Source organism: Crassostrea angulata, chromosome 9, assembly GCF_025612915.1.
Source record: "Crassostrea angulata isolate pt1a10 chromosome 9, ASM2561291v2, whole genome shotgun sequence".
In the NCBI taxonomy this organism is placed as follows: domain Eukaryota; kingdom Metazoa; phylum Mollusca; class Bivalvia; order Ostreida; family Ostreidae; genus Magallana; species Magallana angulata.
The window spans coordinates 21779461-21801702 of NC_069119.1; the positions used below are offsets into that span (position 1 = coordinate 21779461).

General features: G+C 32.7%; 1 protein-coding gene across 6 annotated transcripts; it reads left to right on the forward strand.

The window, feature by feature from the left end:
• The first annotated feature begins 670 nt into the window (after nt 1-670).
• On the forward strand, nt 671-16123 carry LOC128164222 (sentrin-specific protease 1-like). Of its 6 annotated transcripts, XM_052827980.1 has the most exons (22): nt 727-786; nt 4012-4086; nt 4265-4313; nt 4450-4528; nt 5000-5113; nt 5427-5504; nt 6024-7120; nt 7638-7705; nt 7989-8030; nt 8460-8492; nt 8608-8661; nt 8782-8832; nt 8912-8947; nt 9259-9300; nt 10477-10527; nt 10607-10642; nt 11558-11588; nt 11892-12040; nt 12276-12407; nt 12798-12946; nt 13505-13622; nt 14103-16123. In XM_052827980.1, the coding sequence occupies exons 7-22, from the start codon at nt 6988-6990 to the stop codon at nt 14382-14384; spliced, it is 1407 nt and encodes a 468-aa protein (XP_052683940.1). In that variant the 5' UTR covers nt 727-786; nt 4012-4086; nt 4265-4313; nt 4450-4528; nt 5000-5113; nt 5427-5504; nt 6024-6987; the 3' UTR covers nt 14385-16123. The 6 variants fall into 6 exon arrangements, with proteins under 6 accessions (XP_052683939.1, XP_052683942.1, XP_052683941.1 ...); XM_052827979.1 differs by lacking the exon at nt 4012-4086 and having other exon boundaries at nt 671-786; XM_052827982.1 differs by lacking the exons at nt 4012-4086; nt 8912-8947 and having other exon boundaries at nt 672-786.
• The last annotated feature ends 6119 nt before the right edge of the window (nt 16124-22242 follow it).

A 22242-nucleotide genomic window follows, 5' to 3' on the forward strand; every position in this document is an offset into this window, starting at 1 on the left:
TTATATCACATGTAACCATATATTCCAACATTCGACAAAATTTTCAAAATAAATATCACACAAATCGCAACTTCTTAAGGAATGAATGTAATATTTTTTAGATTTATACGATATAAAATGGTTTGGGGCAGTTTACGCTTTATAAACCGCGAAGCGGTTTATAAAAAAGCGTAAACTGCCCCAAACCATTTTATATCGTATAAAACTAAAAAATATTACATTCATTGCTTATAATTTAATTATTTTTGCTATTAATTGTAGATAAAAACGGTCATTTGACCATCAAATTGATATCAAATTGTACAAAATTCAAACGTAACATCAGGCGGATTAATACATTTTTGACGTTAGTCTTACTATGACGTAGGCAACATTCTTTATACAATATAAAATAATTTTTTTAGCCAATCAGAAAACGCGTTACAACCAGAATTAAATTATAAAGATATAAATATCAATTCCTTTATTAAGAAACGTTTTCAAGGTTAAAATCTTCACCCAAAATCAAAATCCTTCGTTACAAAGTCTGCAATTTCTAATAAAAAGACAAAACTTTTTGAATGAAGAAAGTCGAAATATTTTTCTCACACATTATTTAGGCCTATATGGAGGTATAATAGTAACGTATTATTGGATCTAAGAACCTCGATATGGACCTTGATCTGATTGGTTGCCTACTAACCATATTTTGTTAAGCGAACTCTCATTGGCTAATGATTTTTCTTTTTTCGCTTTCACCATAAGTCACCTTGCACCGTAAGCTGCTTGCTGAACTATTTGCACAAGGTATATAATTTATTATATGGATCGGAAATTTAAAATACAATTTATTATTAACGTAAACCAAACCATTAGACACATAACACGTTAAGCATCCCGGAGGGGCTAGCCCCCCACCCCCACTTTTTCTCGCTGGAAACATAATTGTTCCTAAATTGAATTTACCTTTAAAAGAATTAAATATTAATAGTAATATTGAAAATAGAAAAATTATACTGCCCCCCCCCCCCCTCACGGATTAGGAATATCGAGATCTTGGGAAATAGTTTTTTTTTTTTGTCAAGGCTTTTGATGATTAGTCTAGCCCCCTTACCCCCAACCCCCACTTTCAATTTGCTTCGACGCCACAGATTCCTGGTCCAACTATATGTTTTCAATGTGGTATCTGACTGTTCTTCATTTCCTATTACACTGGTGCCATGATAGATGTTATAATAACTATATAGCTACTATGCAATAAAATGCTTTCTTTGGGGATTCATTCGGGATATGCAGGTAGCGACATTGCAAAAAATACATAACCAACATTAGTAAGAGATACATTAAATCACCCAAAAACATTTTGTCTAAACAGATAATTTGTGAGGCATTTTGTACTTTGTTTTGATGCTAGGAATCAGAAATGATTAAAATGATTTTGGGATTAAATATCTTCTAATTTGGTATTTGTGACCATTATTTTTTTTTTAATAAATCAATAGATTGATTTTCTCGTTAGATCGTCAGCAAGGTTTACTAGTAAATATGTATGTTTGAATAAAAAAAGCGATCAGTAGGGGTCCATAACAGTGGCGAATATAGTTAATGCTTTCTACGTGTATTTTAAATGATAAATAAATATTTTAAATGATAAAATGACCTTTTATAATAAAATGTAATCACTCGCCTCTATTTTTTTATGACGCCCAAAATTTTCAACTTTCAGTTTTTAATTTTAAATTTATTGATGAAGTATCATCCTTACATGTTGACTCAGAATCCCTGACATTGTGGGGATGGTTTAGTATATACATTTAATAACTGCATATCTCAAGGGGGGGGGGTGTTAGACCCCCCCTTGATCCATGCATGAAAAGTATTTCACTGAACAAGTTTCAATTGAGGTGACTTACTATAAACCAATTTTTATTCGCGGTGACTTAATTTTCGCGATCAATTGTTTATAAACTGGCTCAGTCACAACAACTAATGTCTCCGACCAAGCCTTATCCAGACCTGTATTGTTATAAAAACTATAGACAAAGGATTGGTTCGCGGCGAGATATAGGTATTCACGATGACAAGGCTCCCATAAACCTCGCAAAAATTTCTCACACGCGAATAAAAGTTGGTTTATAGTAAGTCACCTCAATTGAAACTTGTTCAGTGAAATACTTTTCAGGGATGGGGTTGATTACTTTCAAAAGTAATCGATTAAATTACAATTACTTTTGGTTTTAAAAGTAATCGATTACAGGCTAATTACATCCATTTTTAAAAGTAATTGATTACATTAGATTACTTTTCCTCATTGTAATCATGATTACTTGTGATTACTTTAGATTACATTATTTGTTTTTCAGTTTTTTCATAGTTTAAATGTTTCATTTTAAAAAAACAGTGCATTTTTTGACAGGACTCTTTATTCTGGTATCAATGTAATTTGTTGCATTATTTACTATTTTAAGTAGTTTTTGCATTCCCCGATATGTATGCAGAACAGTATCTACATTTGGCTTTCACAATACCCGATGATGTTTGATCATCAGAAAACTCAAAATGTTGTACAGCAGACATCTTTCTCTAAACAAAGTCCAACTAAAAGTGACCCTTTAAATAATTTTCCCAATTAAATAAGCACAGTATGTGAACTGTTTTCTAATGCGCCTAAAAGCAAGGACTGTTGAATAGCAAACTCATTGTATCATGACTGGACATGAATTTAAACATGCCCAAGGGCAATAAATACTGACCAACTTTAAGACTGAACCTTATTCACTAAATATAAGATCCAATGAATAATGATTTCAACCTATTGAGTTTTGCCATTGTAATCATAAAAGTAATCAAAAATTAATCATGATTACAGGACTTTTTCACAGAGTAATCGATTAAATTATGATTACTTGTAATCAGAAAAATGGATGATTACTGATTACTCATGATTACTCAGCAACCTGTAATCGATTACAGCTGATTACGATTACTGATTATGATTACCCCATCCCTGGAACTTGGTTTACAATAATTAGGGCCCCTTCACTGCGGGTGCCCTATAGTAATCAGTCTGTCCGTCTGTCTTTCCTTTCATCTGCTTGGCCAGATACTTTACCCACAGGGATTCTTTTGGTAAAGGGTGTGCAATGACCTCGAACCATTTTCTAGGTTCAAGGTTAAGGTCATAGCAGAATTTTAAAAAAATCCTTGTCTGGAGCATATCTTCTATCCCCTTCTTCCAATCTAGCTCATATTTCACTTACAAAGTGTCTATGGTCGAAGGGTGTGCAGTGACCTGCAGGTCAGGGGTCAAGGTCATAACGGCCCATGCAAAAAAAAAAATCAGCACTTATATATGCTTTTAACTTATCCCTATTTGATTCATACTTTTCATACTCAGAGCTTATAAATTACAGGTTTGTAGTGACCTTGAACAAATTTGCATAGGTCAAATTTGAAGGTCATAGCAGAATTATACGAAAAATCCTTGTTCGGAGCATGACTTCTCTTCCTTTGCTCCAATCTGGTGCATATATCACCCACGTGATGCCTTTGATTAAAGGGTATGCAGTGGCCTTAGATGATGTTTGTAGGTCAAATGTCAAGGTCATTTAGATCAAGCTAAAATCATGTTTTAAGCATATACATACTCTCCTTGTAGCCCCTGTTTGGCTAATACTTTACTCAAACAGAGCTTTTTGGTTAATGGCGTGCAGTGACCATGATCAAGGTTAATGTGAAGGTCAAAGCAGTTCACTTTATAATCAGTTTTAGACCATGGATTATTTCCCATTTGGTTAATATGTTCAGATTGAACAAAAATGCCTGTATGTAAGGGGTAATGAGATTGAATAAGAAGTTCTATGCCAGCTTGAAAATTTTGAAGATATACTGTGAAATCATTAAAACCCGTTGGGGCCATTTTTCATGGATTGCTTAACTTTTACAGGTTCATGGGGATATAATTATGTGTATTCTTTTTTATCATCATAAGAACATATGATTTTATAACATCTATTTTTTTATTTTGTGGAGGATGTTAATTCGTGGATGGGAGGTACCCACAAATTCCACGAAAATTGAGCCACCACAAAATCTAATGATTTTACAGTAGGTCAAGGTCAAAGCAAAATTCTCTGAAATTCTTTTTATCCTATTGTCCACTGTTTAAGCGGTGCCCTTTAACATGGTCACCATATCAATGTTGTCTAGTTGGTATATATATTGATAGGCTAAAAAGAAAAAGACAAGAATAGATTGTTGAATCTTATTATGATACATTTTTCAGTAACTAAAGAAGGATGGAAAAGAAATGGTGGAAGAAGATAGAGAAATATGTATGTCATTTCTTAAAATTTGAATAAGTATATGTTATTTTCACTATTTTATTGTTCTCACAAGAACTAATGTAATATTGATTATGTCTTTCTTCTTGTCAAGCAAATATATTTTTATGATGAATAAATATTTCAGGTTGATAAACTAGTAGAAAAAGGCCAGCAAGTGGCTGTGCTACGCTTCAACAGTAGAGCAAAGGCAATAGATTTTAGAGGTTTGTAATTTTTGAAACTAAATGTGAATGATCTATGCCAATTAAAATTATATATAAGGATAAATAACCAAAAGAAATAAAAATTAAAAATCAGCAATATTTCTCATAAATTAATGTTTAATTAAAAAAAAAAACTTCTGAATCTCTGATCTTTTTTTTTGTCTGTTTACTTTGTAAGCTATGAGTATTTCATCTTTAAGTTTTTCTTGTTACCATTTTCATTTATTTTTGATATGATTCTTCTCACATTAAAGAAAGTCTCATTACAATATTTTGATACAGTCAAACCACATTAATTTGAAGTCTATGGGGCTATGAACAAATTTCAAGATAACTGAGGATTTTAGATATAAAGGGTAAAATACTTAAAGTTGTTGGGACTTTCAAGTCACTTCAACATCATATAGACATCAGTGTTTGAGATATCAAAGTTTAACCATATTTTGTATTTCTTTATTACAACAACTTTAGGAACATCCAACCTGAAAAAGTTTGTAGAGGATGGATCGGTTATGGAAAAATTCATAGATGCCGCATCTGGCTCTTATGGAGTCCAGATGCCATCTAAAGAAATTGTACCTGTTGGTAAGTTTTCAGAATTCAGTACTCATGTCAAGATTTCTTTTTCAAGTAAATTCTTTATTTTACACATGTACTAAATACATGTATCACAAAATGTCTCTTAGATGTCAAATTGCTATAAAAATTATTAGTGATTGGGTGGCTTAGAAAATTTTACCATAAATTTAACTCCAAAAAATTAAAAGCGTGAGTGGTGCTTCTTGTGAAATTACATGCTCTCATCCTGTCTATTTAGGAAACTACAGTAATTATTTTAAAGTATCTTAAGGTGTATTTGCTACTCCAATAGAAATGTTTTTAAAGAATTCTCTTTCAGGTTTGCCTGCTCTTGCACCTGAGGAAATTAATTTGCCTAACTTGAGAAAGGTGGTGGGAAATTTAGTTGGAGCATATGGTAAATTTAAATACCCATTAAATTTAAACAGTATTGTAAAATTTAAAGCTGGTCTTTTTCTTTAATTTAACATGGGTTGATTGAAATGCCAAGTGTTCTGTTTAAAATGTCAAGAAGCCTAAAACAGGGGGTGAAAAATTCTGATTCTCAATTAAAATTGAGAATTCAGTTTCCAAAAGAGAATAGAAATAAATTGATAAATTTGAACAATCCTAGCAATTTATATTTAAGATTGAGCAGTAATGGAACATTTGACAAAACATTTGACAAAACTTAAAATTCAGTTAGACTTAGTTAAAAATGCAAGTTTGAAGATTGTATCCTTTCAATAAATTGAGAACTTTTTAAAGTTTATGAATTTGAAAAATTTTCATGTACTCCAGAAAAACAGAAAACAAGTAAAGAAAACTTTAAATGAAAAAGAGAAAGATATATATGAGTGCCTAATGTATGAGGCCAAGTGATGTTTCTTGGTTATGTTATCATTAGGGTTGAATTTTATATTTTATTTAATTAAAGCTGTGCATGGGTAAGTGGACTTGGTAAGTGTTATGTTTTGGTAAGTATATATCATCATGGTGGTCTACATAGATGTGGTGTGTGGCATTTTTATCATAGTACACTCTTGCTAGATGAACTATACAGGCAATCATTGGTTATCTAAAATCACTGAAATTATTTCTCAATAATAATTTACTTCTCATTTCTGTTTTATGATAGCAAAACATAAACCTTAATTAATAAGCTTCAGTATTATTAACAATACATGCCTATCATTTGATATCCTTTGTTATATACAATATATTCATAATGAAAATAACATTCACTTTTCTATTATATAATTGAATGATTCCTAACTCTCTAATTGGCTGCAAACCAATGTGCTGTAAATCATAAAAGTTATATTCACCAGCATTGAATCAATTGATACTTTAGGTTAATATGTTTATATTGTCAACCTTTGAAATTTCATTGTTTCTCAAAGTATTTGGCAAACACATAATATTCATCAGATATAAACAGCTAAGAAAGATGGCAGATATTGCTACATGGGTTTCAATCATTTCATCACATAAAGAAATAATTACTTTTTATATTAGCCGTCAGCATTATAATTTAGCAACCCACAAAAAGCTATAATTCACATTGTTTTGAGCCAGTTGAATATTGTTCCCGTGAGGTAGATTGTATTCACCTGAAAATAGCAATTTATAATTGTCAAAATTTTATCCTTGCTTTAATGATGCTTACACTGATGCAATATTTCACATTCATTACCATCTAATCACTTGCAATGTATTTGTAGATTCCCTCTGCATCATAACTCATTGGTTTCGTACTTAACCTGTATTCATATAATTTTTATCCTTTTTTGTATATTTATTAAGGGTAAATGTAAAAAAAAAATGGAAACACCAAGTAATATAATTATCCTTTTTCAAGCATAATATGTATTGTTACAAGATAAAGAGCTTTTACATGTATGATAAACAGTATTTTTATTATAGTATATAACAAGTATGGGATAGTCAGAGGATTTTGGGGTATTGAAAGATTGACCCCAGAATGGTATCCAAAAGATGTTCCATTCGTTTCACCGAATGACAACAAGAGAAGTAAGTATACCACCAATAGAATAGAAGCAAACAGTTTAGAGAATAACTGTACACCAAAATGTTCTCTATCTCAAATAATTATGTAACTATGTAAATGCCCAACAGTTAGAACCAAGCCCTTTTTAGCTCACCAGAGCTGAAAGCTCAAGTGAGTTTTCTGATCATCCGTTGTCCGTCCGTCTGTCTGTAAACTATATATATTTTCAACTTCTCAAGGACCACAGGGCCAATTTAAACCAAATTTAGTACAAAGCATCCTTGAGGGAAGGGCAGTTAAAGTAAGGACCAAGTCTTCCTCCAAGGGGAGATAATCAAGAAAAGAAAAAAATAGGATTGGGTCCTGGAACATATGTGGAAGCATACTGGGGTAGTGTAGATTCTAAATGTCCAAATCATGACTCTTGCGGGTAGGATGGGGTCACAATAGATGTTACAATGTGGAAAATCTGGTAAAGAACAGCATGACCAATGGTACTTAGGTGAGTGATGTGATCCATAGGCCTCTTGTTTGTTTTAGAGGAAGACCGGTTGAAGAGAGAAGAGTGTGTTAAAGTGATAAATTCGTACAAAGCATTTGTACTGAGCGTAAGCTATAATTTTCAAACAGTAAAGGTTTTTTTTTTTAATTATAATTTTAATTTCAAAGTATTTTTAGTGCATTTTTCAAACAAAAACCCTTTTCTTTCTTTTACAGAAGCATTAAACAAGTTTAATGACACTTGGTTGTTATATATCACATATCATAGTGAATCATTTTTGCAACAAAGATAACTGTGTTTAAGAGGCAAACAAACTTCCATTTTAAAACTTTGTTCATTACCTTAATATTTATTTTAGCTATAGTGTATTTTTGTTGTTGATTTTTTAGGGAAAATGTTCCAGCAAAAATTCATCCAGTCATCATAAACAGGTAGTTAATGCATGAATTATATGATTTACCAGTACATCTTCCTGCCTACAATTATAAAGTATACGCAAAGTGATGTTTTCATATACATGCAATACCCATGCATACCTCTATAATTTTAAAATGAGAACATGATGGGATGTTTTTATGGCCCTGTGGATCAATAATATAAATATTTTACTTAATCACAGATACTTTTATAGATATAATGTTTGTTTGATATTACTGGGATGAATGGTTCAAACTTCTGCATAAAAACACAATGGTTGCAAACATGAATTCCTGTACTATCATCAAACAAAGAAATCATTTTATTATTTAAATTGAATGAGAAGGTATTTAAAAGGTTATTTTGCCATTTAGGCTAGACTTATATATTATGAAAAATAAATGTATATGGTATCCAGTTCACCAATCTATTGTTTCTTGTAGGAGACCTATTTTACGGAAAAGATGGATGTTGATGTAAGGACTGTAGATGAAGAAATTTGTTAATGACTTTTAAATATAGTTACTGGTATTTCATAATTGTAAAATCTGGCTCAAATCACTTTTATTTCTTCTGATGTTATTTTTCAAGGAGCCAGGTCTGGCAGAAAGAGAGGACAAGACGGATGCTGAAGAAATTAGACCTGTAAATGAAGATAATTGTTTATGACCTTTAAGTGAAATTTAATTATCTCTTGAACGGATTAGCTAATTATTGAAGATTTTAATGGTGGAACTTTAAATTTGTTTTTTTTTTTTTTTGTAGGAGCCTGTTCTTGAAGATCCCAAGAAGGAAAAGGAGAAAGTTGAATTACATGTAAGTGACTGTAAAAGTAGAAACAGGCTTATTATAAATGAATGTTATTAGATGTTACTTTTATGTCATCATTTTTTAGGAGCCCAGTGTTAAAGATTCAAAGGCCAATGTCCATGTAAGTGACTGCATGTAAATAAAAAGACTTGTATCGAAAAATCTATTCACAATTTGAACTGGTACATGTAAGTCAATAGGTAGAGAATACAAATTATTCAAATCCCCATGGCGTATGAAAATATCAAGATTCTACTATAGTAACTGTTATAAATATATCAGCAACTGTTGTATTGTTGTGTTTTGGTCAAACCAGTGCAGGATATTATATATGTATAGGTATACTCTTCATTGCGTGTAATGGCAAAGTCAATCCATAATTGTAAAATCTGGCTCAAATCACTTTTATTTCTTCTGATGTTATTTTTCAAGGAGCCAGGTCTGGCAGAAAGAGAGGACAAGACAGATGCTGAAGTAAGACCTGTAAATGAAGATAATTGTTTATGACCTTTAAGGAAGCTCGCTGGTTTACCTGCTTGTGAGAAAACCTACCTTGAAAATTTGTCCACGTGATCCATAGGTTTTATAGTTTTATTTCTAAAATATATTTAAGATTTGTCTGCGCGGTAATAATGTTATCGTGTTTCAAATACAGTGTCATTAATAAAATCAAGCAACGCCATTTCAATGAAATATATAGTAAAATGCACATTTTAACTGAGAAACGCATTACAAAACTATGCTCCAAACTTTTAAACGATTCAGACGAAATTAATCATACTCAACACAAAAACAGAGGAGATAATTATGAATCAATTCATAAAAAAATATCAGTATGTGTTCTCAGCCAATTTTTGGCAAAAAAACTTTAAAAATTTAAAAGATTTCTCAAAATCTTATATTTTCATTACGACGTTAGCCTGACGTCATTATTTCCTTACTTCTTAGAACACCAAAATTGAAATGCATTTATTGACAAGACTAGCTGTTTAACACATTTTAGAACATGTAAATGCTTATTAGACTTTATTGTGAATGTTATCAAATGCAATTAATGTAAGGCTGTAAAGATACAGAAAATTGCTATTTTTGTTTTTATGAAACTCTGAGTCAATCAATGCAAAAATAAAATGCCAGGCAACTACTGACATTATAAGTAAGTAATCAAATAAAACGGTTATCTCAAGCCAAAAGAAATTTAAGAATTTAATTAGTAGTACAAATTACAGAAGTTATAATTGTAAAAAAAAAAGCGAAGTTAATGCATACATTCTATTTTAAAACATGACTTTAAATGGAAGAGTTCTAACGCACACTCATTCTTTATCTTTATAAAACAAAATGTGACAATTTATGTGACATCTTTAAATTTTCAGCACTTGATATTATAAATCTTTGTATAAACAGTCATAAACCGCATATAAGCTGTCTAAAATATTTTCTTTTATACTTCTAAATATCTCATTTGTCATTTTAAAATAAAATTATGAGTTTACTATGACGGTCAACTCTTTACGTCGATTTCTGTTGTGACGTCAGCAAACCCGCGAGCTACGTAAAGTGAAATTTAATTATCTCTTGAACGGATTAGCTAATTATTGAAGATTTTAATGGTGGAACTTTAAATTTGTTTTTTTTTTTTTTTTGTAGGAGCCTGTTCTTGAAGATCCCAAGAAGGAAAAGGAGAAAGTTGAATTACATGTAAGTGACTGTAAAAGTAGAAACAGGCTTATTATAAATGAATGTTATTAGATGTTACTTTTATGTCATCATTTTTTAGGAGCCCAGTGTTAAAGATTCAAAGGCCAATGTCCATGTAAGTGACTGCATGTAAATAAAAAGACTTGTATCGAAAAATCTATTCACAATTTGAACTGGTACATGTAAGTCAATAGGTAGAGAATACAAATTATTCAAATGCCCATGGCGTATGAAAATATCAAGATTCTACTATAGTAACTGTTATAAATATATCAGCAACTGTTGTATTGTTGTGTTTTGGTCAAACCAATGCAGGATATTATATAATTATGTATAGGTATACTCTTCATTGTGTGTAATGGCAAAGTCAATCAAAGTTTACTCATTCATGATTTTTTTTCAAATATGTAAAACTTTTATGAAAAATTCAAGCACAAATCTCTCCATCTGAAATGTTACAATTTTTAACCAGGGTTTCTAACGGAAAAATCCGGTTATTAAAATTGTGAAAATGGCGGGCGGGCGGGCGGCTGCCAAAAGGGTACCCTCATTGTACGGATAACTCCTCGTACAGTTTTCAAGATAGGAAGTTGTTCTTTTGCAGATCAATTGTACATATATCAGAGGTGTGCATATTGCTAGGATTTTGATTTCCGATAATTTATCGAAAAAATACCAGCTTTTGAACTTACCGGTAGTCATTTTTGGCAAAATATTGCATAAAGGATACCCTTATTGTACGGATAACTCCTTCTACAGTTTTCAAGATAGGAAGTTGTTCTTTTGCAGATCAGTTGTACATATATCAGAGGTGTGCATATTGCTAGGATTTTGATTTCTGATAATTAATGAAAAAAATACAGCTTTTGAACTTAGTCATTTTTTGGCAAAATGTTGCATATATAGGGTACTCCATTTCACTGGATACGGGTTGACATGGATTATGGATACAGTTCACGGTTTGCTGTCACATTGACAGCTTTTCACTTGTTTATCATGCTTTGTAATTAGCTGTTCTTTATTATTGTAGAGCGCCTCACACAGTTCCAAACAGGATACAGGTAGTGAAAAATCTGTGTATTATTCCAAAAACTACTAACAAAAGACTTCTACCTCATACTGTATATCCGGTTTTTTTTTCTCGCATGTCACAAAATTTGTGAAAATAAGGAAAATGTGTAGTATTTTTTATTCGCATTAGTCATTTTTTGGCCTTTGTATAATTTTCTTATTAAAAAATAATACAGAATATAATTTCTGCGTATTCATATTTTGCGATCTAAAAGAGATCACGAAAAAAAAAGTGAAAATTAGATCATTGCAAAATTTAACAGATATATTTTAAATTTTCATTTGTTTTTCAGACCCATTTTCAATGATTCAGACTATTTTGAGCTCTGCAACTAAAGGTGTGCCCAAAATCAAGCCAGGGACACGGTACCATGTTTGTGGGGAGGTCCTGGACAAGGGCGACTTCAATACCCTAAAAAACCAAAATTGGTTGAATGATAAGGTATTTAATAAATATCATTTAGAATATTTTAGTATTGTCAGGTTCACTGTTTTTCCTGAGGGGGATTTACATACTGTTTACTAGAGGAATTATCAATAAGAGAAGACGAAGTTGCATATAGGTGGCAGGTGATCAGTGTACATATATGAAGTTGGCAATGGGTCTTTCCGTTTTGTCTTCAATGTATTTTTTTGAACGTTATAAGAATGCAAGCCTTATTTATAATTTTTGTTAGGTTATTAATGCATACCTGGCCCTTCTAATGTGGAATCAAAATAAGGAGGATTCAAATCACATATTTGTGATGCCTTCTTATTTGGCAGTTCTCTGGGAACTTGGCAGGTTCGATACTTGGTTGTATCAAAAGGTAAATGCTTCATTTTTAATGGTTAAGTTAATTACAAAGTGATAAATGTTTAAATTGATTGTTTGATTATACATTTGTCTTTAATAGGCAAAACTTCATATTTTCTGCAGTTTTTCAACTTACATGTTCTATTATAAAGTGAAAGTTGTGCACAATAGCATTGCATCATCAATATTAAATATAGTCATAGATATAACACATTTATCCTTCATTTTCTGTGTTATTAACATTAAAATTATGTTTCACTTAAACTTTATTTGTAAAGTTCATCTTATTGTAAAACTACCTAGTATGCTGCTGATTGCAACTGAATTGATTACATGCATTTCTTCCTAGTATGCTGCTGATTGCAACTGAATTGATTACATGCATTTCTTCACCTTCTTGTAGGTACGATTATCTGCATTTAGATGGATTTTTCTACCAGTAAATGTTCATGAAAACCACTGGGTACTGCTTGTTGCCAATGTTCCCCAGAGATCGGTTACCATCCTTGATTCAATGAATGGGGAGAATCACACTTTAATACAGAGATGGATGTAAGTTATCATCTTATGGTTATTTTCTTATTTTGTCAGTACTCTTTCCCAAAATGAAGCCTTAAATGTGTTTATGTTGCACTCTTTTTCCTATATTACCATATTATAAACTTAATTTGATTCCTGCTTGATGCAAATCATGCTGATACTGATTTAATTAGGTAATTTAGATTCACTCGAGCTCTAAAGTTTAGGAATATTAAAATTGCATTAGGTAAATCATACATGTATTTGTATATAATATATGGGAAATTATGAATCTGATCCCTTCCACAAAGTTAGTACATTATTAATCACTGCAATAAAACATGGTTATAAAGAGGTCACAGCTATGAGGTTTTTTTAATGGATCTTATATACAATCTCAGTTACAAGGAATCTAGTTTTTGATATTCCATTGATTTCCTTATAATCAAATTTTACTGTAGACTATGAATTGTGAATAATTCATAATCAGAAAAGTAATGTAAATTTGCTATAATTGTTTACAATTTTCTTAATGAAGATTAAGTTGAAAGTTTTGGATATCATTTACAGTTGAAGTTTTTTTTTGTCTAGGAAGTACATGCATATCCGGGATAAGCATGTGAATGATTTGCAGTGTTCGTGGACTGTAGGACAGCTACAGTCACAAAGACAGACGGATGGGAGTAGCTGTGGTGTTTTTGTTTTGATGGTATAACATCAGTACAGTAAAATACTCATATAATGACATGCTAGGGACAGCTGGTTTTGCTTTGATATAAACATAATTCCTTATATCCACAATAGTTAACAATATATTTTAAAGTCATGGGGAATGAAAATCAGTTTGCTGTAAGCATCAATTCATTAAAAGCACATTCATTATTAACTTGTTTTACTGTATTAATTATTTCTGCAATAGTTTGAACCATTGATTTCAAAATGAACAAAAAAAAAGCATTTTATTGTTTAACATTTTTAAGTACATACCTATAAATTATAATACAATTTGAATTTCTCTCAACCATAAAAGAAACAAAATATTAGAGTCATAGAATAATTCAAATAATCAATGATAAGGTTACTTGAACCACTTCTGTTGTTTTTAAATTGCCTGCATTGATCATTGATAAGATTTATTGAAAGGAAACAGATACATGAAATTTATTTCAGGATGTGCTTTTTTTTCTAGAATGCTATGGCCCTTGCTTGTGGCAGTAGTTTGGAAGCATTAAATAAAGACTGTGCCATGAACATGAGATTGTATGTCCTTAACCAACTACTGGAGGCAAGTAGGGTGCCACCAGCACAGAGGACACTCTGTGATATGGAAGGATGTAGGAGACCAGGGCAGAGAGAAGCCTGGATAGGATGTGGTGTGTGTGGTAGATGGTGCCATTTTGTGTGTGTACACATCACAGAGGCGCCAATAGAGGGTTTTATATGCCCGATCTGTGTAGCAAGATATGAATGAAGTTTAGCTAGATTTATATTTGTCTTCATTTAAAGCTGACATAAATTCACTCTATATGATTTTGTCTTTTATGCAGACATGCACTGTTCATAGCCTTTTCTTAATCCTTTTTTTATTTGCATTAAAATATGATGAGTCCAAAATTTTGTAACCATTTTTAGCTCACCGAGACGAAGTCATGGGGAGCTTATGCTATACCCTCGGCGTCGGCGTATTGACCTGGTTAAAGTTTTTGTTGCAGGTCCTGTATCTAAGCTATTACTTGTCCTATCTTCACCAAACTTGCATCTGGACCTACTTATGGACTTGAAAGACTTGGATGCTGAATCTGAGTCCTAAATTTCAGATGCTGGAGGAGGTTAAGGTTGTTGGACCAGGTTAAAGTTTTTGTTGCAGGTGCCCTTTGATAGCAATATCTAAGTTACTGCAGGTCCGTACTTCACCAAACTTGCATGGATGGTGTGTCTTATGATACTGATGCACCAGACAGGCTTGAGTGCTGAATCTGAGCTATAGGTTTCGGATGCTGGAGGAGGTTAAGGTTTTTGGACCGGTTAAAGTTTTTGTTGCAGGTGCCCTCTGATGATTATATCTTAGTTACTACTGGTCCGTACTTCACTAAACTTGCATTGATGGTGTTTCTTATGATACTGATGCACCAGGCAGGCTTGGGTGCTGAATCTGAGCTATAGGTTACAGATGCTGAAGGAGGTTAAGGTTTTTAGAGCTGGTTAAAGTTTTTGTTGCAGGTGCCCTCTGATGATTATATCTTAGTTACTACTTGTCCTAACTTCACCAGACTTCCATGGATGGTGCGTCTTATGATACATGCATGCTGAATCTGAGCCATAGGTTTTGGATGCTGGAGGAGGTTAAGGTTTTTAGAGCTGGTTAATGTTTGTGAAACAGGTGCCCTCTGATGATTATATCTTAGTTACTACTTGTCCTTACTTCACCAGACTTCCATGGATGGTGCGTCTTATGATACTGATGCACCTGACAGGCTTGAATGCTGAGTCTGAGCCATAGGTTTCAAATGCTGGATATGGTTAAGTTTTTTGGAACAGGTCACATGTTTAATAGATAATAGTACTATTTCAAACTTGCATAGTTGATTAAACTGTAATATGAATGAATCACAGAGGAAGCTTCAGATGCAGGACTTGATCTCCATTATCAAGGATGCTAAAAAATATATCTTGGTTATTACAGGGCCTAACTTCACCAAACTTGAATGGATGGTGTGTCTTATGATACAGGTGCACCTGACAGGCATGGATGTTGAATCTGAGCCAAAGGTTGCGGATCCTGGAGCAGGTTAAGGTTTTAATTGCTAGTGCCCTCTGATGATGATATCTTAGTTATTACTGGTCTGAACTTCACCAAACTTGCATGGAGATGTGTCTCATGTATACTGATGCACCTGACAGGCCTGAATACTGAATCTGAGCCATAGGTTTTGGATGCTGGATGAGGTTTAGTTTTTTTGGAACAGGTCTCATGTTTTATAGATGATAGCTTACATAGTTGATTTAACTATATTATAAATGAAATGCAGAGGTTTCTTCAAATGCAGAGCCTACATTGTATACATGTGCAGTTATTTAATTTGTTCAAACTAACGGTAATGTATTTTTGCATCAACTTTTAAAATGTATACATAAAGAATGCTTAATCACTTAAAGTTCTTTTGGATCAATGTTTATTGTCTCATAATAAAATTGCTCTCTTAAAATGTATTTTTTGTCTTGCATTTAATTATATATTATATGTAAAATCATGCCATATTGTTAACAAAACATTTTAAAATGTTAAAAAATCACAGTCAAAACAGTAATTTTCAAGGTTACACATCAAGGTTTGAAGCAAGATATATAATATTGAAGCTAAAAAGTCATATCTATAAAATTCGATTAATTTGATTATTAGTTTGTTGACCCTCGATTTAGCCAATCAACCCAAAAAAGAATGGCATCACAATAATTAATCCTTACTGCAGGAAGCATACTTCTGTTTGGTCAATGAAATTAACCAGATACAGAATAAGTATCTTTGCTTAATTATTGTACATGTACAAAATATTAAAATTTGACAAAGAGCTGCATAGTTATTGTCATATACCATGGTTTCTTAAAAGCCATTTAGCCAGAAGGTGCATGTACACAGAGAAATCTTTTAAGATATATATCTAGACCATATCTAAGAACCTTGTCTACTCTATGCTGACTGTATCTAGGAACCTTGTCTACTCTATACTAACAAAATCTAAGAGCCTTGACTTCACTTTACAAACTATATCTAAGAACCTTGTCTTCACTTTGCAAACTATATCTAAGAACCTTGTACACTCTATGCTGACCATATCTAAGAACCTTGTCTACTCTATACTAACCATATCTAAAAACCTTGACTTCTCTATGCTGACAGTATTTAAGGACATTGTTTACTCTGTACTGGCCATATTTAAGAACCTTGTGTACTCTATGCTGACCATATCCAAGAACCTTGTCTACTCTATACTAACCATATCTAAGAACCTTGCCTTGTTTACTCTATATTGACCATCTCTAAGAACCTTGCCTTCTCTATACTAACCATATCGAGGAAACTTTACTAGATATGGCCAGTACAGAGTAAGCAAGTTTCTTAGATATGGTTAGTACAGAGAAGACAAGGTTCCTTGATTTGGCCAGTACAGAGTAAACAAGGTTCTTATATATAGTCAATAAAGAGTAGACAAGGTTCTTAGATACGGTCAGCATAGAGTAGACAAGGTTCTTAAATATGGCCAGTACAGAGTAAACAAGGTTCTTAGATATGGCCAGTACAGAGTAAACAAGGTTCTTAGATATGACCGATACAGAGTAAACATTGTTCTTAAATGCTGTCAGCATAGAGAAGTCAAGGTTCTTAGATACAGTCAGTATAGAGTAGACAAGGTTCTTAGATATGGTTAGTATAGAGTAGACAAGGTTCTTAGATATGGTTAGTATAGAGTAGACAAGGTTCTTAGATACGGTCAGCGTAGAGTAGACAAGGTTCTCAGATACAGACGGTATTAAGTAGACAAGGTTCTTAGATACAGTCAGCATAGAGTAGACAAGGTTCCTTGATATTGCCAGTACAGAATAAACAAGGTTCTTAGATATGGTCAATACAGAGTAAACAAGGTTCTTAGATATGGTCAATACAGAGTAAACAAGGTTCTTAGATATGGTCAGCATTGAGTAAACAAGGTTCTTAGATACAGTCATTATAGAGAATACAAGGTTCTTAGAAATGGTCACTATAGAGTTAACGATGTTCTTAGATATAGTCAGTATAGAGTAGACAAGGTTCTTAGATAGGGTCAGTATAGAGTAGACAAGGTTCCTTGATATGGCCAGTACAGAATAAACAAGGTTCCTTGATATGGTCAATACAGAGTAAACAAGGTTCTAAAATACGGTCAGCAAAGAGAAGTCAAGGTTCTTAAATACAGTCAGCATAGAGTAGACAAGTTTCTTATATACGGTCAGCATAGAGTAAACAATGTTCTTAGATACAGTCAGTATATATAGTAGACAAGGTTCTTAGATAGTGTCAGTATAGAGTAGACAAGGTTCTTACATATGGTCGATACAGAGTAAACAATGTTCTTATATATGGTCAATACAGAGTAAACAAGGTTTTCATATACAGTCGGTATAGATTAGACAGGGTTCTTAGATATGGTCGATACATAGTAAAAAGGTTCTTAAATACAGTCAGCATAGAAAAGACAAGGTTCTTAGATACAGTCATTATAGAGAAGTCAAGGTTCTTAGATATGGTCGATATAGAGAAGTCAAGGTTCTTAGATACTGTCAGCATAGAGTAAACAAGGTTCTTAGATACAGTCAGTATAGATAAATCAAAGTTCTTTGATATGGTCTCTACGCTATACAAACCATATCTAAGAACCTTGTCTATTCAATACAGAATGGCCGAATCTAAGAACCTTTCACTGTTTATACTGACCATATCTAAGAACTTTGTCTACTCGGTACTAACAATATCTAAGAACCTTGACTTCTCCATACCAATCATATCTAAGAACCTTGTCTACTCTATACTAACCATATCTAAAAACCTTGTCTACTCTATACAGACCATATCACAGAACCTTGACTCCTCTATATTGACCATATCTAAGAACCTTACCTCTCTATACTAACCATATAAAAGAACATTGTGAAAGTATTACAAACCATATCTAAAAGCATTATTTGCTCTATACTGACTGTATCTAGGAACCTTGTCTACTCTTTATTAACAATATCTAAGAACCTTGTCCACTCTGTACTATTAAAAACTAAAAGCATTATTTACTTTACATTGACCATATCTAAAAGACATGTAACAATATTACGAACCATATCTAAGAACCTTGCCTTCTCTATACAAACCATATCTAAAAACCATGTCTACTCTATACGAGCCAAATCTTAGAACCTTGTTTACTTCATATTGACCATATCTATGAACTTTGCCTACTCCATATTGACCATATCTAAGAACCTTGTAATAATATTACGAATCATATCTAAGAACCTCGCCTGCTCTATACTTACCCTATCTAAGAACCTCGTCTACTCTGTACTATCAATATCTAAGAACCTTGTTTACTCTATATTGACCATATCTAAGAACCTTGCCTTCTCTATACTAACCATGTCTACTCTATACAGACAATATCTAAGAACCTTGACTTCTCTATACGAGCCATATCTAAGAACCTTGATTACTACATATTGACCATATCTAAGAACCTTGTAATAATATTACGAATCATTTCTAAGAACCTTGCCTTCCCTTATCTAAGAACCTTGTTGACTCTATATTGACCATATCTAAGAACCTTGCCTTATCTATACAAACCATGTCTACTCTATATTGACCATATCTAAGAACCTTGTAATACTATTACGATTTATATCTAAGAACCTTGCCTTCTCTATACTAACCCTATCTAAGAACCTTATTTACACTATACAGACGATATCTAAGAACCTTGCCTTCTCTATTATAACCATGTCTAATCTATGCAGACAATATCTAAGAACCTTGCCTTCTCTATACGAGCCATATCTAAGAACCTTGATTACTCTATATTGACCATATCTAAGAACCTTGTAATACTATTACGATTTATATCTAAGAACCTTGCCTTCTCTATACTAACCCTATCGAAGAACCTCGTCTACTCTGTACTATCAATATCTAAGAACCTTGTTTACTCTATATTGACCATATCTAAGAACCTTGACTTCTCTATACGAGCCATATCTAAGAACCTTGACTTCTCTATACGAGCCATATTTAAGAACCTTGATTACTACATATTGACCATATCTAAGAACCTTGTAATAATATTAGGAATTATATCTAAGAACCTTGCCTTCCCCATACTTACCCTATCTAAGAACCTCGTCTACTCTGTACTATCAATATCTACTCTATATTGACCATATCTAAGTGCATTGCCTTCTCTATACTAACCATGTCTACTCTATATTGACCATATCTAAGAACCTTGACTTCTCTATACGAGCCATATCTAAGAACCTTGTAATAATATTAGGAATCATATCTAAGAACCATGCCCCTATCTAAGAACCTCGTCTACTCTGTACTATCAATATCTAAGAACCTTGATTACTACATATTGACCATATCTAAGAACCTTGTAATACTATTACGAATCATATCTAAGAACCTTGCCTTCTCTATGCTTACCCTATCTAAAAACCTCATCTACTCTATACAGACGATATCTAAGATCCTTGATTTCCTATATACGAATCATATCTAAGAACCTTGATTACTACATATTGACCATATCTAAGAACCTTGTAATAATATTACGAATCATATCTAAGAACCTTGATTACTACATATTGACCATATCTAAGAACCTTGATTACTACATATTGACCATATCAAAGAACCTTGTAATAATATTAGGAAGCATATCTAAGAACCTTGCCTTCCCCATACTTACCCTATCTAAGAACCTCGTCTACTCTGTACTATCAATATCTAAGAACCTTGATTACTACATATTGACCATATCTAAGAACCTTGTAATACTATTACGAATCATATCTAAGAACCTTGCCTTCTCTATGCTTACCCTATCTAAGAACCTCATCCTCTCTATACAGACGATATCTAAGATCCTTGATTTCCTATATACGAGCCATATCTAAGAACCTTGATTACTACATATTGACCATATCTAAGAACCTTGTAATAATATTACGAATCATTTCTAAGAACCTTGCCTTCTCTATACTAACCCTATCCAAGAACCTCGTATACTCTGTACTATCAATATCTAAGAACCTTGTTTACTAAATATTGACCATATCTAAGAACCTTGCCTTCTCTATACTAACCATGTCTACTCTATGCAGACAATATCTAAGAACCTTGACTTCTCTATACGAGCCATATCTAAGAACCTTGATTACTCTATATTGACCATATCTTAGAACCTTGTAATACTTTTACGAATCATATCTAAGAACCTTGCCTTCCCTATACTAACCCTATCTAAGAACCTCGGGCGATATCTAAGAACCTTGACTTCTCTATACAAGCCATATCTAAGAACCTTGATTACTACATATTGACCATATCTAAGAACCTTGTAATACTATTACGAATCATATCTAAGAACCTTGCCTTCCTATACTAACCCTATCTAAGAACCTTGTCTACTCTATACAGACGATATCTAAGAACCTTGTTTACTCTATACGAGCCATATTTAAGAACCTTGATTACTACATTTTGACCATATCTAAGAACCTTGTAATAATATTAGGAAGCATATCTAAGAACCTTGCCTTCCCCATACTTACCCTATCTAAGAACCTCGTCTACTCTGTACTATCAATATCTAAGAACCTTGATTACTACATATTGACCATATCTAAGAACCTTGTAATACTATTACGAATCATATCTAAGAACCTTGCCTTCTCTATGCTTACCCTATCTAAGAACCTCATCCTCTCTATACAGACGATATCTAAGATCCTTGATTTCCTATATACGAGCCATATCTAAGAACCTTGATTACTACATATTGACCATATCTAAGAACCTTGTAATAATATTACGAATCATTTCTAAGAACCTTGCCTTCTCTATACTAACCCTATCCAAGAACCTCGTATACTCTGTACTATCAATATCTAAGAACCTTGTTTACTAAATATTGACCATATCTAAGAACCTTGCCTTCTCTATACTAACCATGTCTACTCTATGCAGACAATATCTAAGAACCTTGACTTCTCTATACGAGCCATATCTAAGAACCTTGATTACTCTATATTGACCATATCTAAGAACCTTGTAATACTTTTACGAATCATATCTAAGAACCTTGCCTTCCCTATACTAACCCTATCTAAGAACCTCAGGCGATATCTAAGAACCTTGACTTCTCTTTACAAGCCATATCTAAGAACCTCGTCTACTCTGTACTATCAATATCTAAGAACCTTGATTACTACATATTGACCATATCTAAGAACCTTGTAATAATATTACGAATCATATCTAAGAACCTTGCCTTCCCTATACTAACCCTATCTAAGAACCTTGTCGACTCTATACAGACGATATCTAAGAACCTTGTTTACTCTATACGAGCCATATTCAAGAACCTTGATTACTACATATTGACCATATCTAAGAACATTGCCTTCTCTATACTTACCCTATCTAAGAACCTCGTCTACTCTGTATTATCAATATTTAAGAACCTTGTTTACTCTATATTGACCATATCTAAGAACCTTGCCTTCGCTATACTAACCATGTC

Excerpts from the sequence above, each read along its gene's own strand:
- LOC128164222 (XM_052827979.1), top strand. The coding sequence starts at position 6,988 with ATGATAAACAGTATTTTTATTATAGTATATAACAAGTATGGGATAGTC. Across the intron at positions 12,408-12,797 it reads ATACTTGGTTGTATCAAAAG|GTACGATTATCTGCATTTAG; the intron begins GTAAATGCTTCA and ends ACCTTCTTGTAG. Across the intron at positions 12,947-13,504 it reads ACTTTAATACAGAGATGGAT|GAAGTACATGCATATCCGGG; the intron begins GTAAGTTATCAT and ends TTTTTTGTCTAG.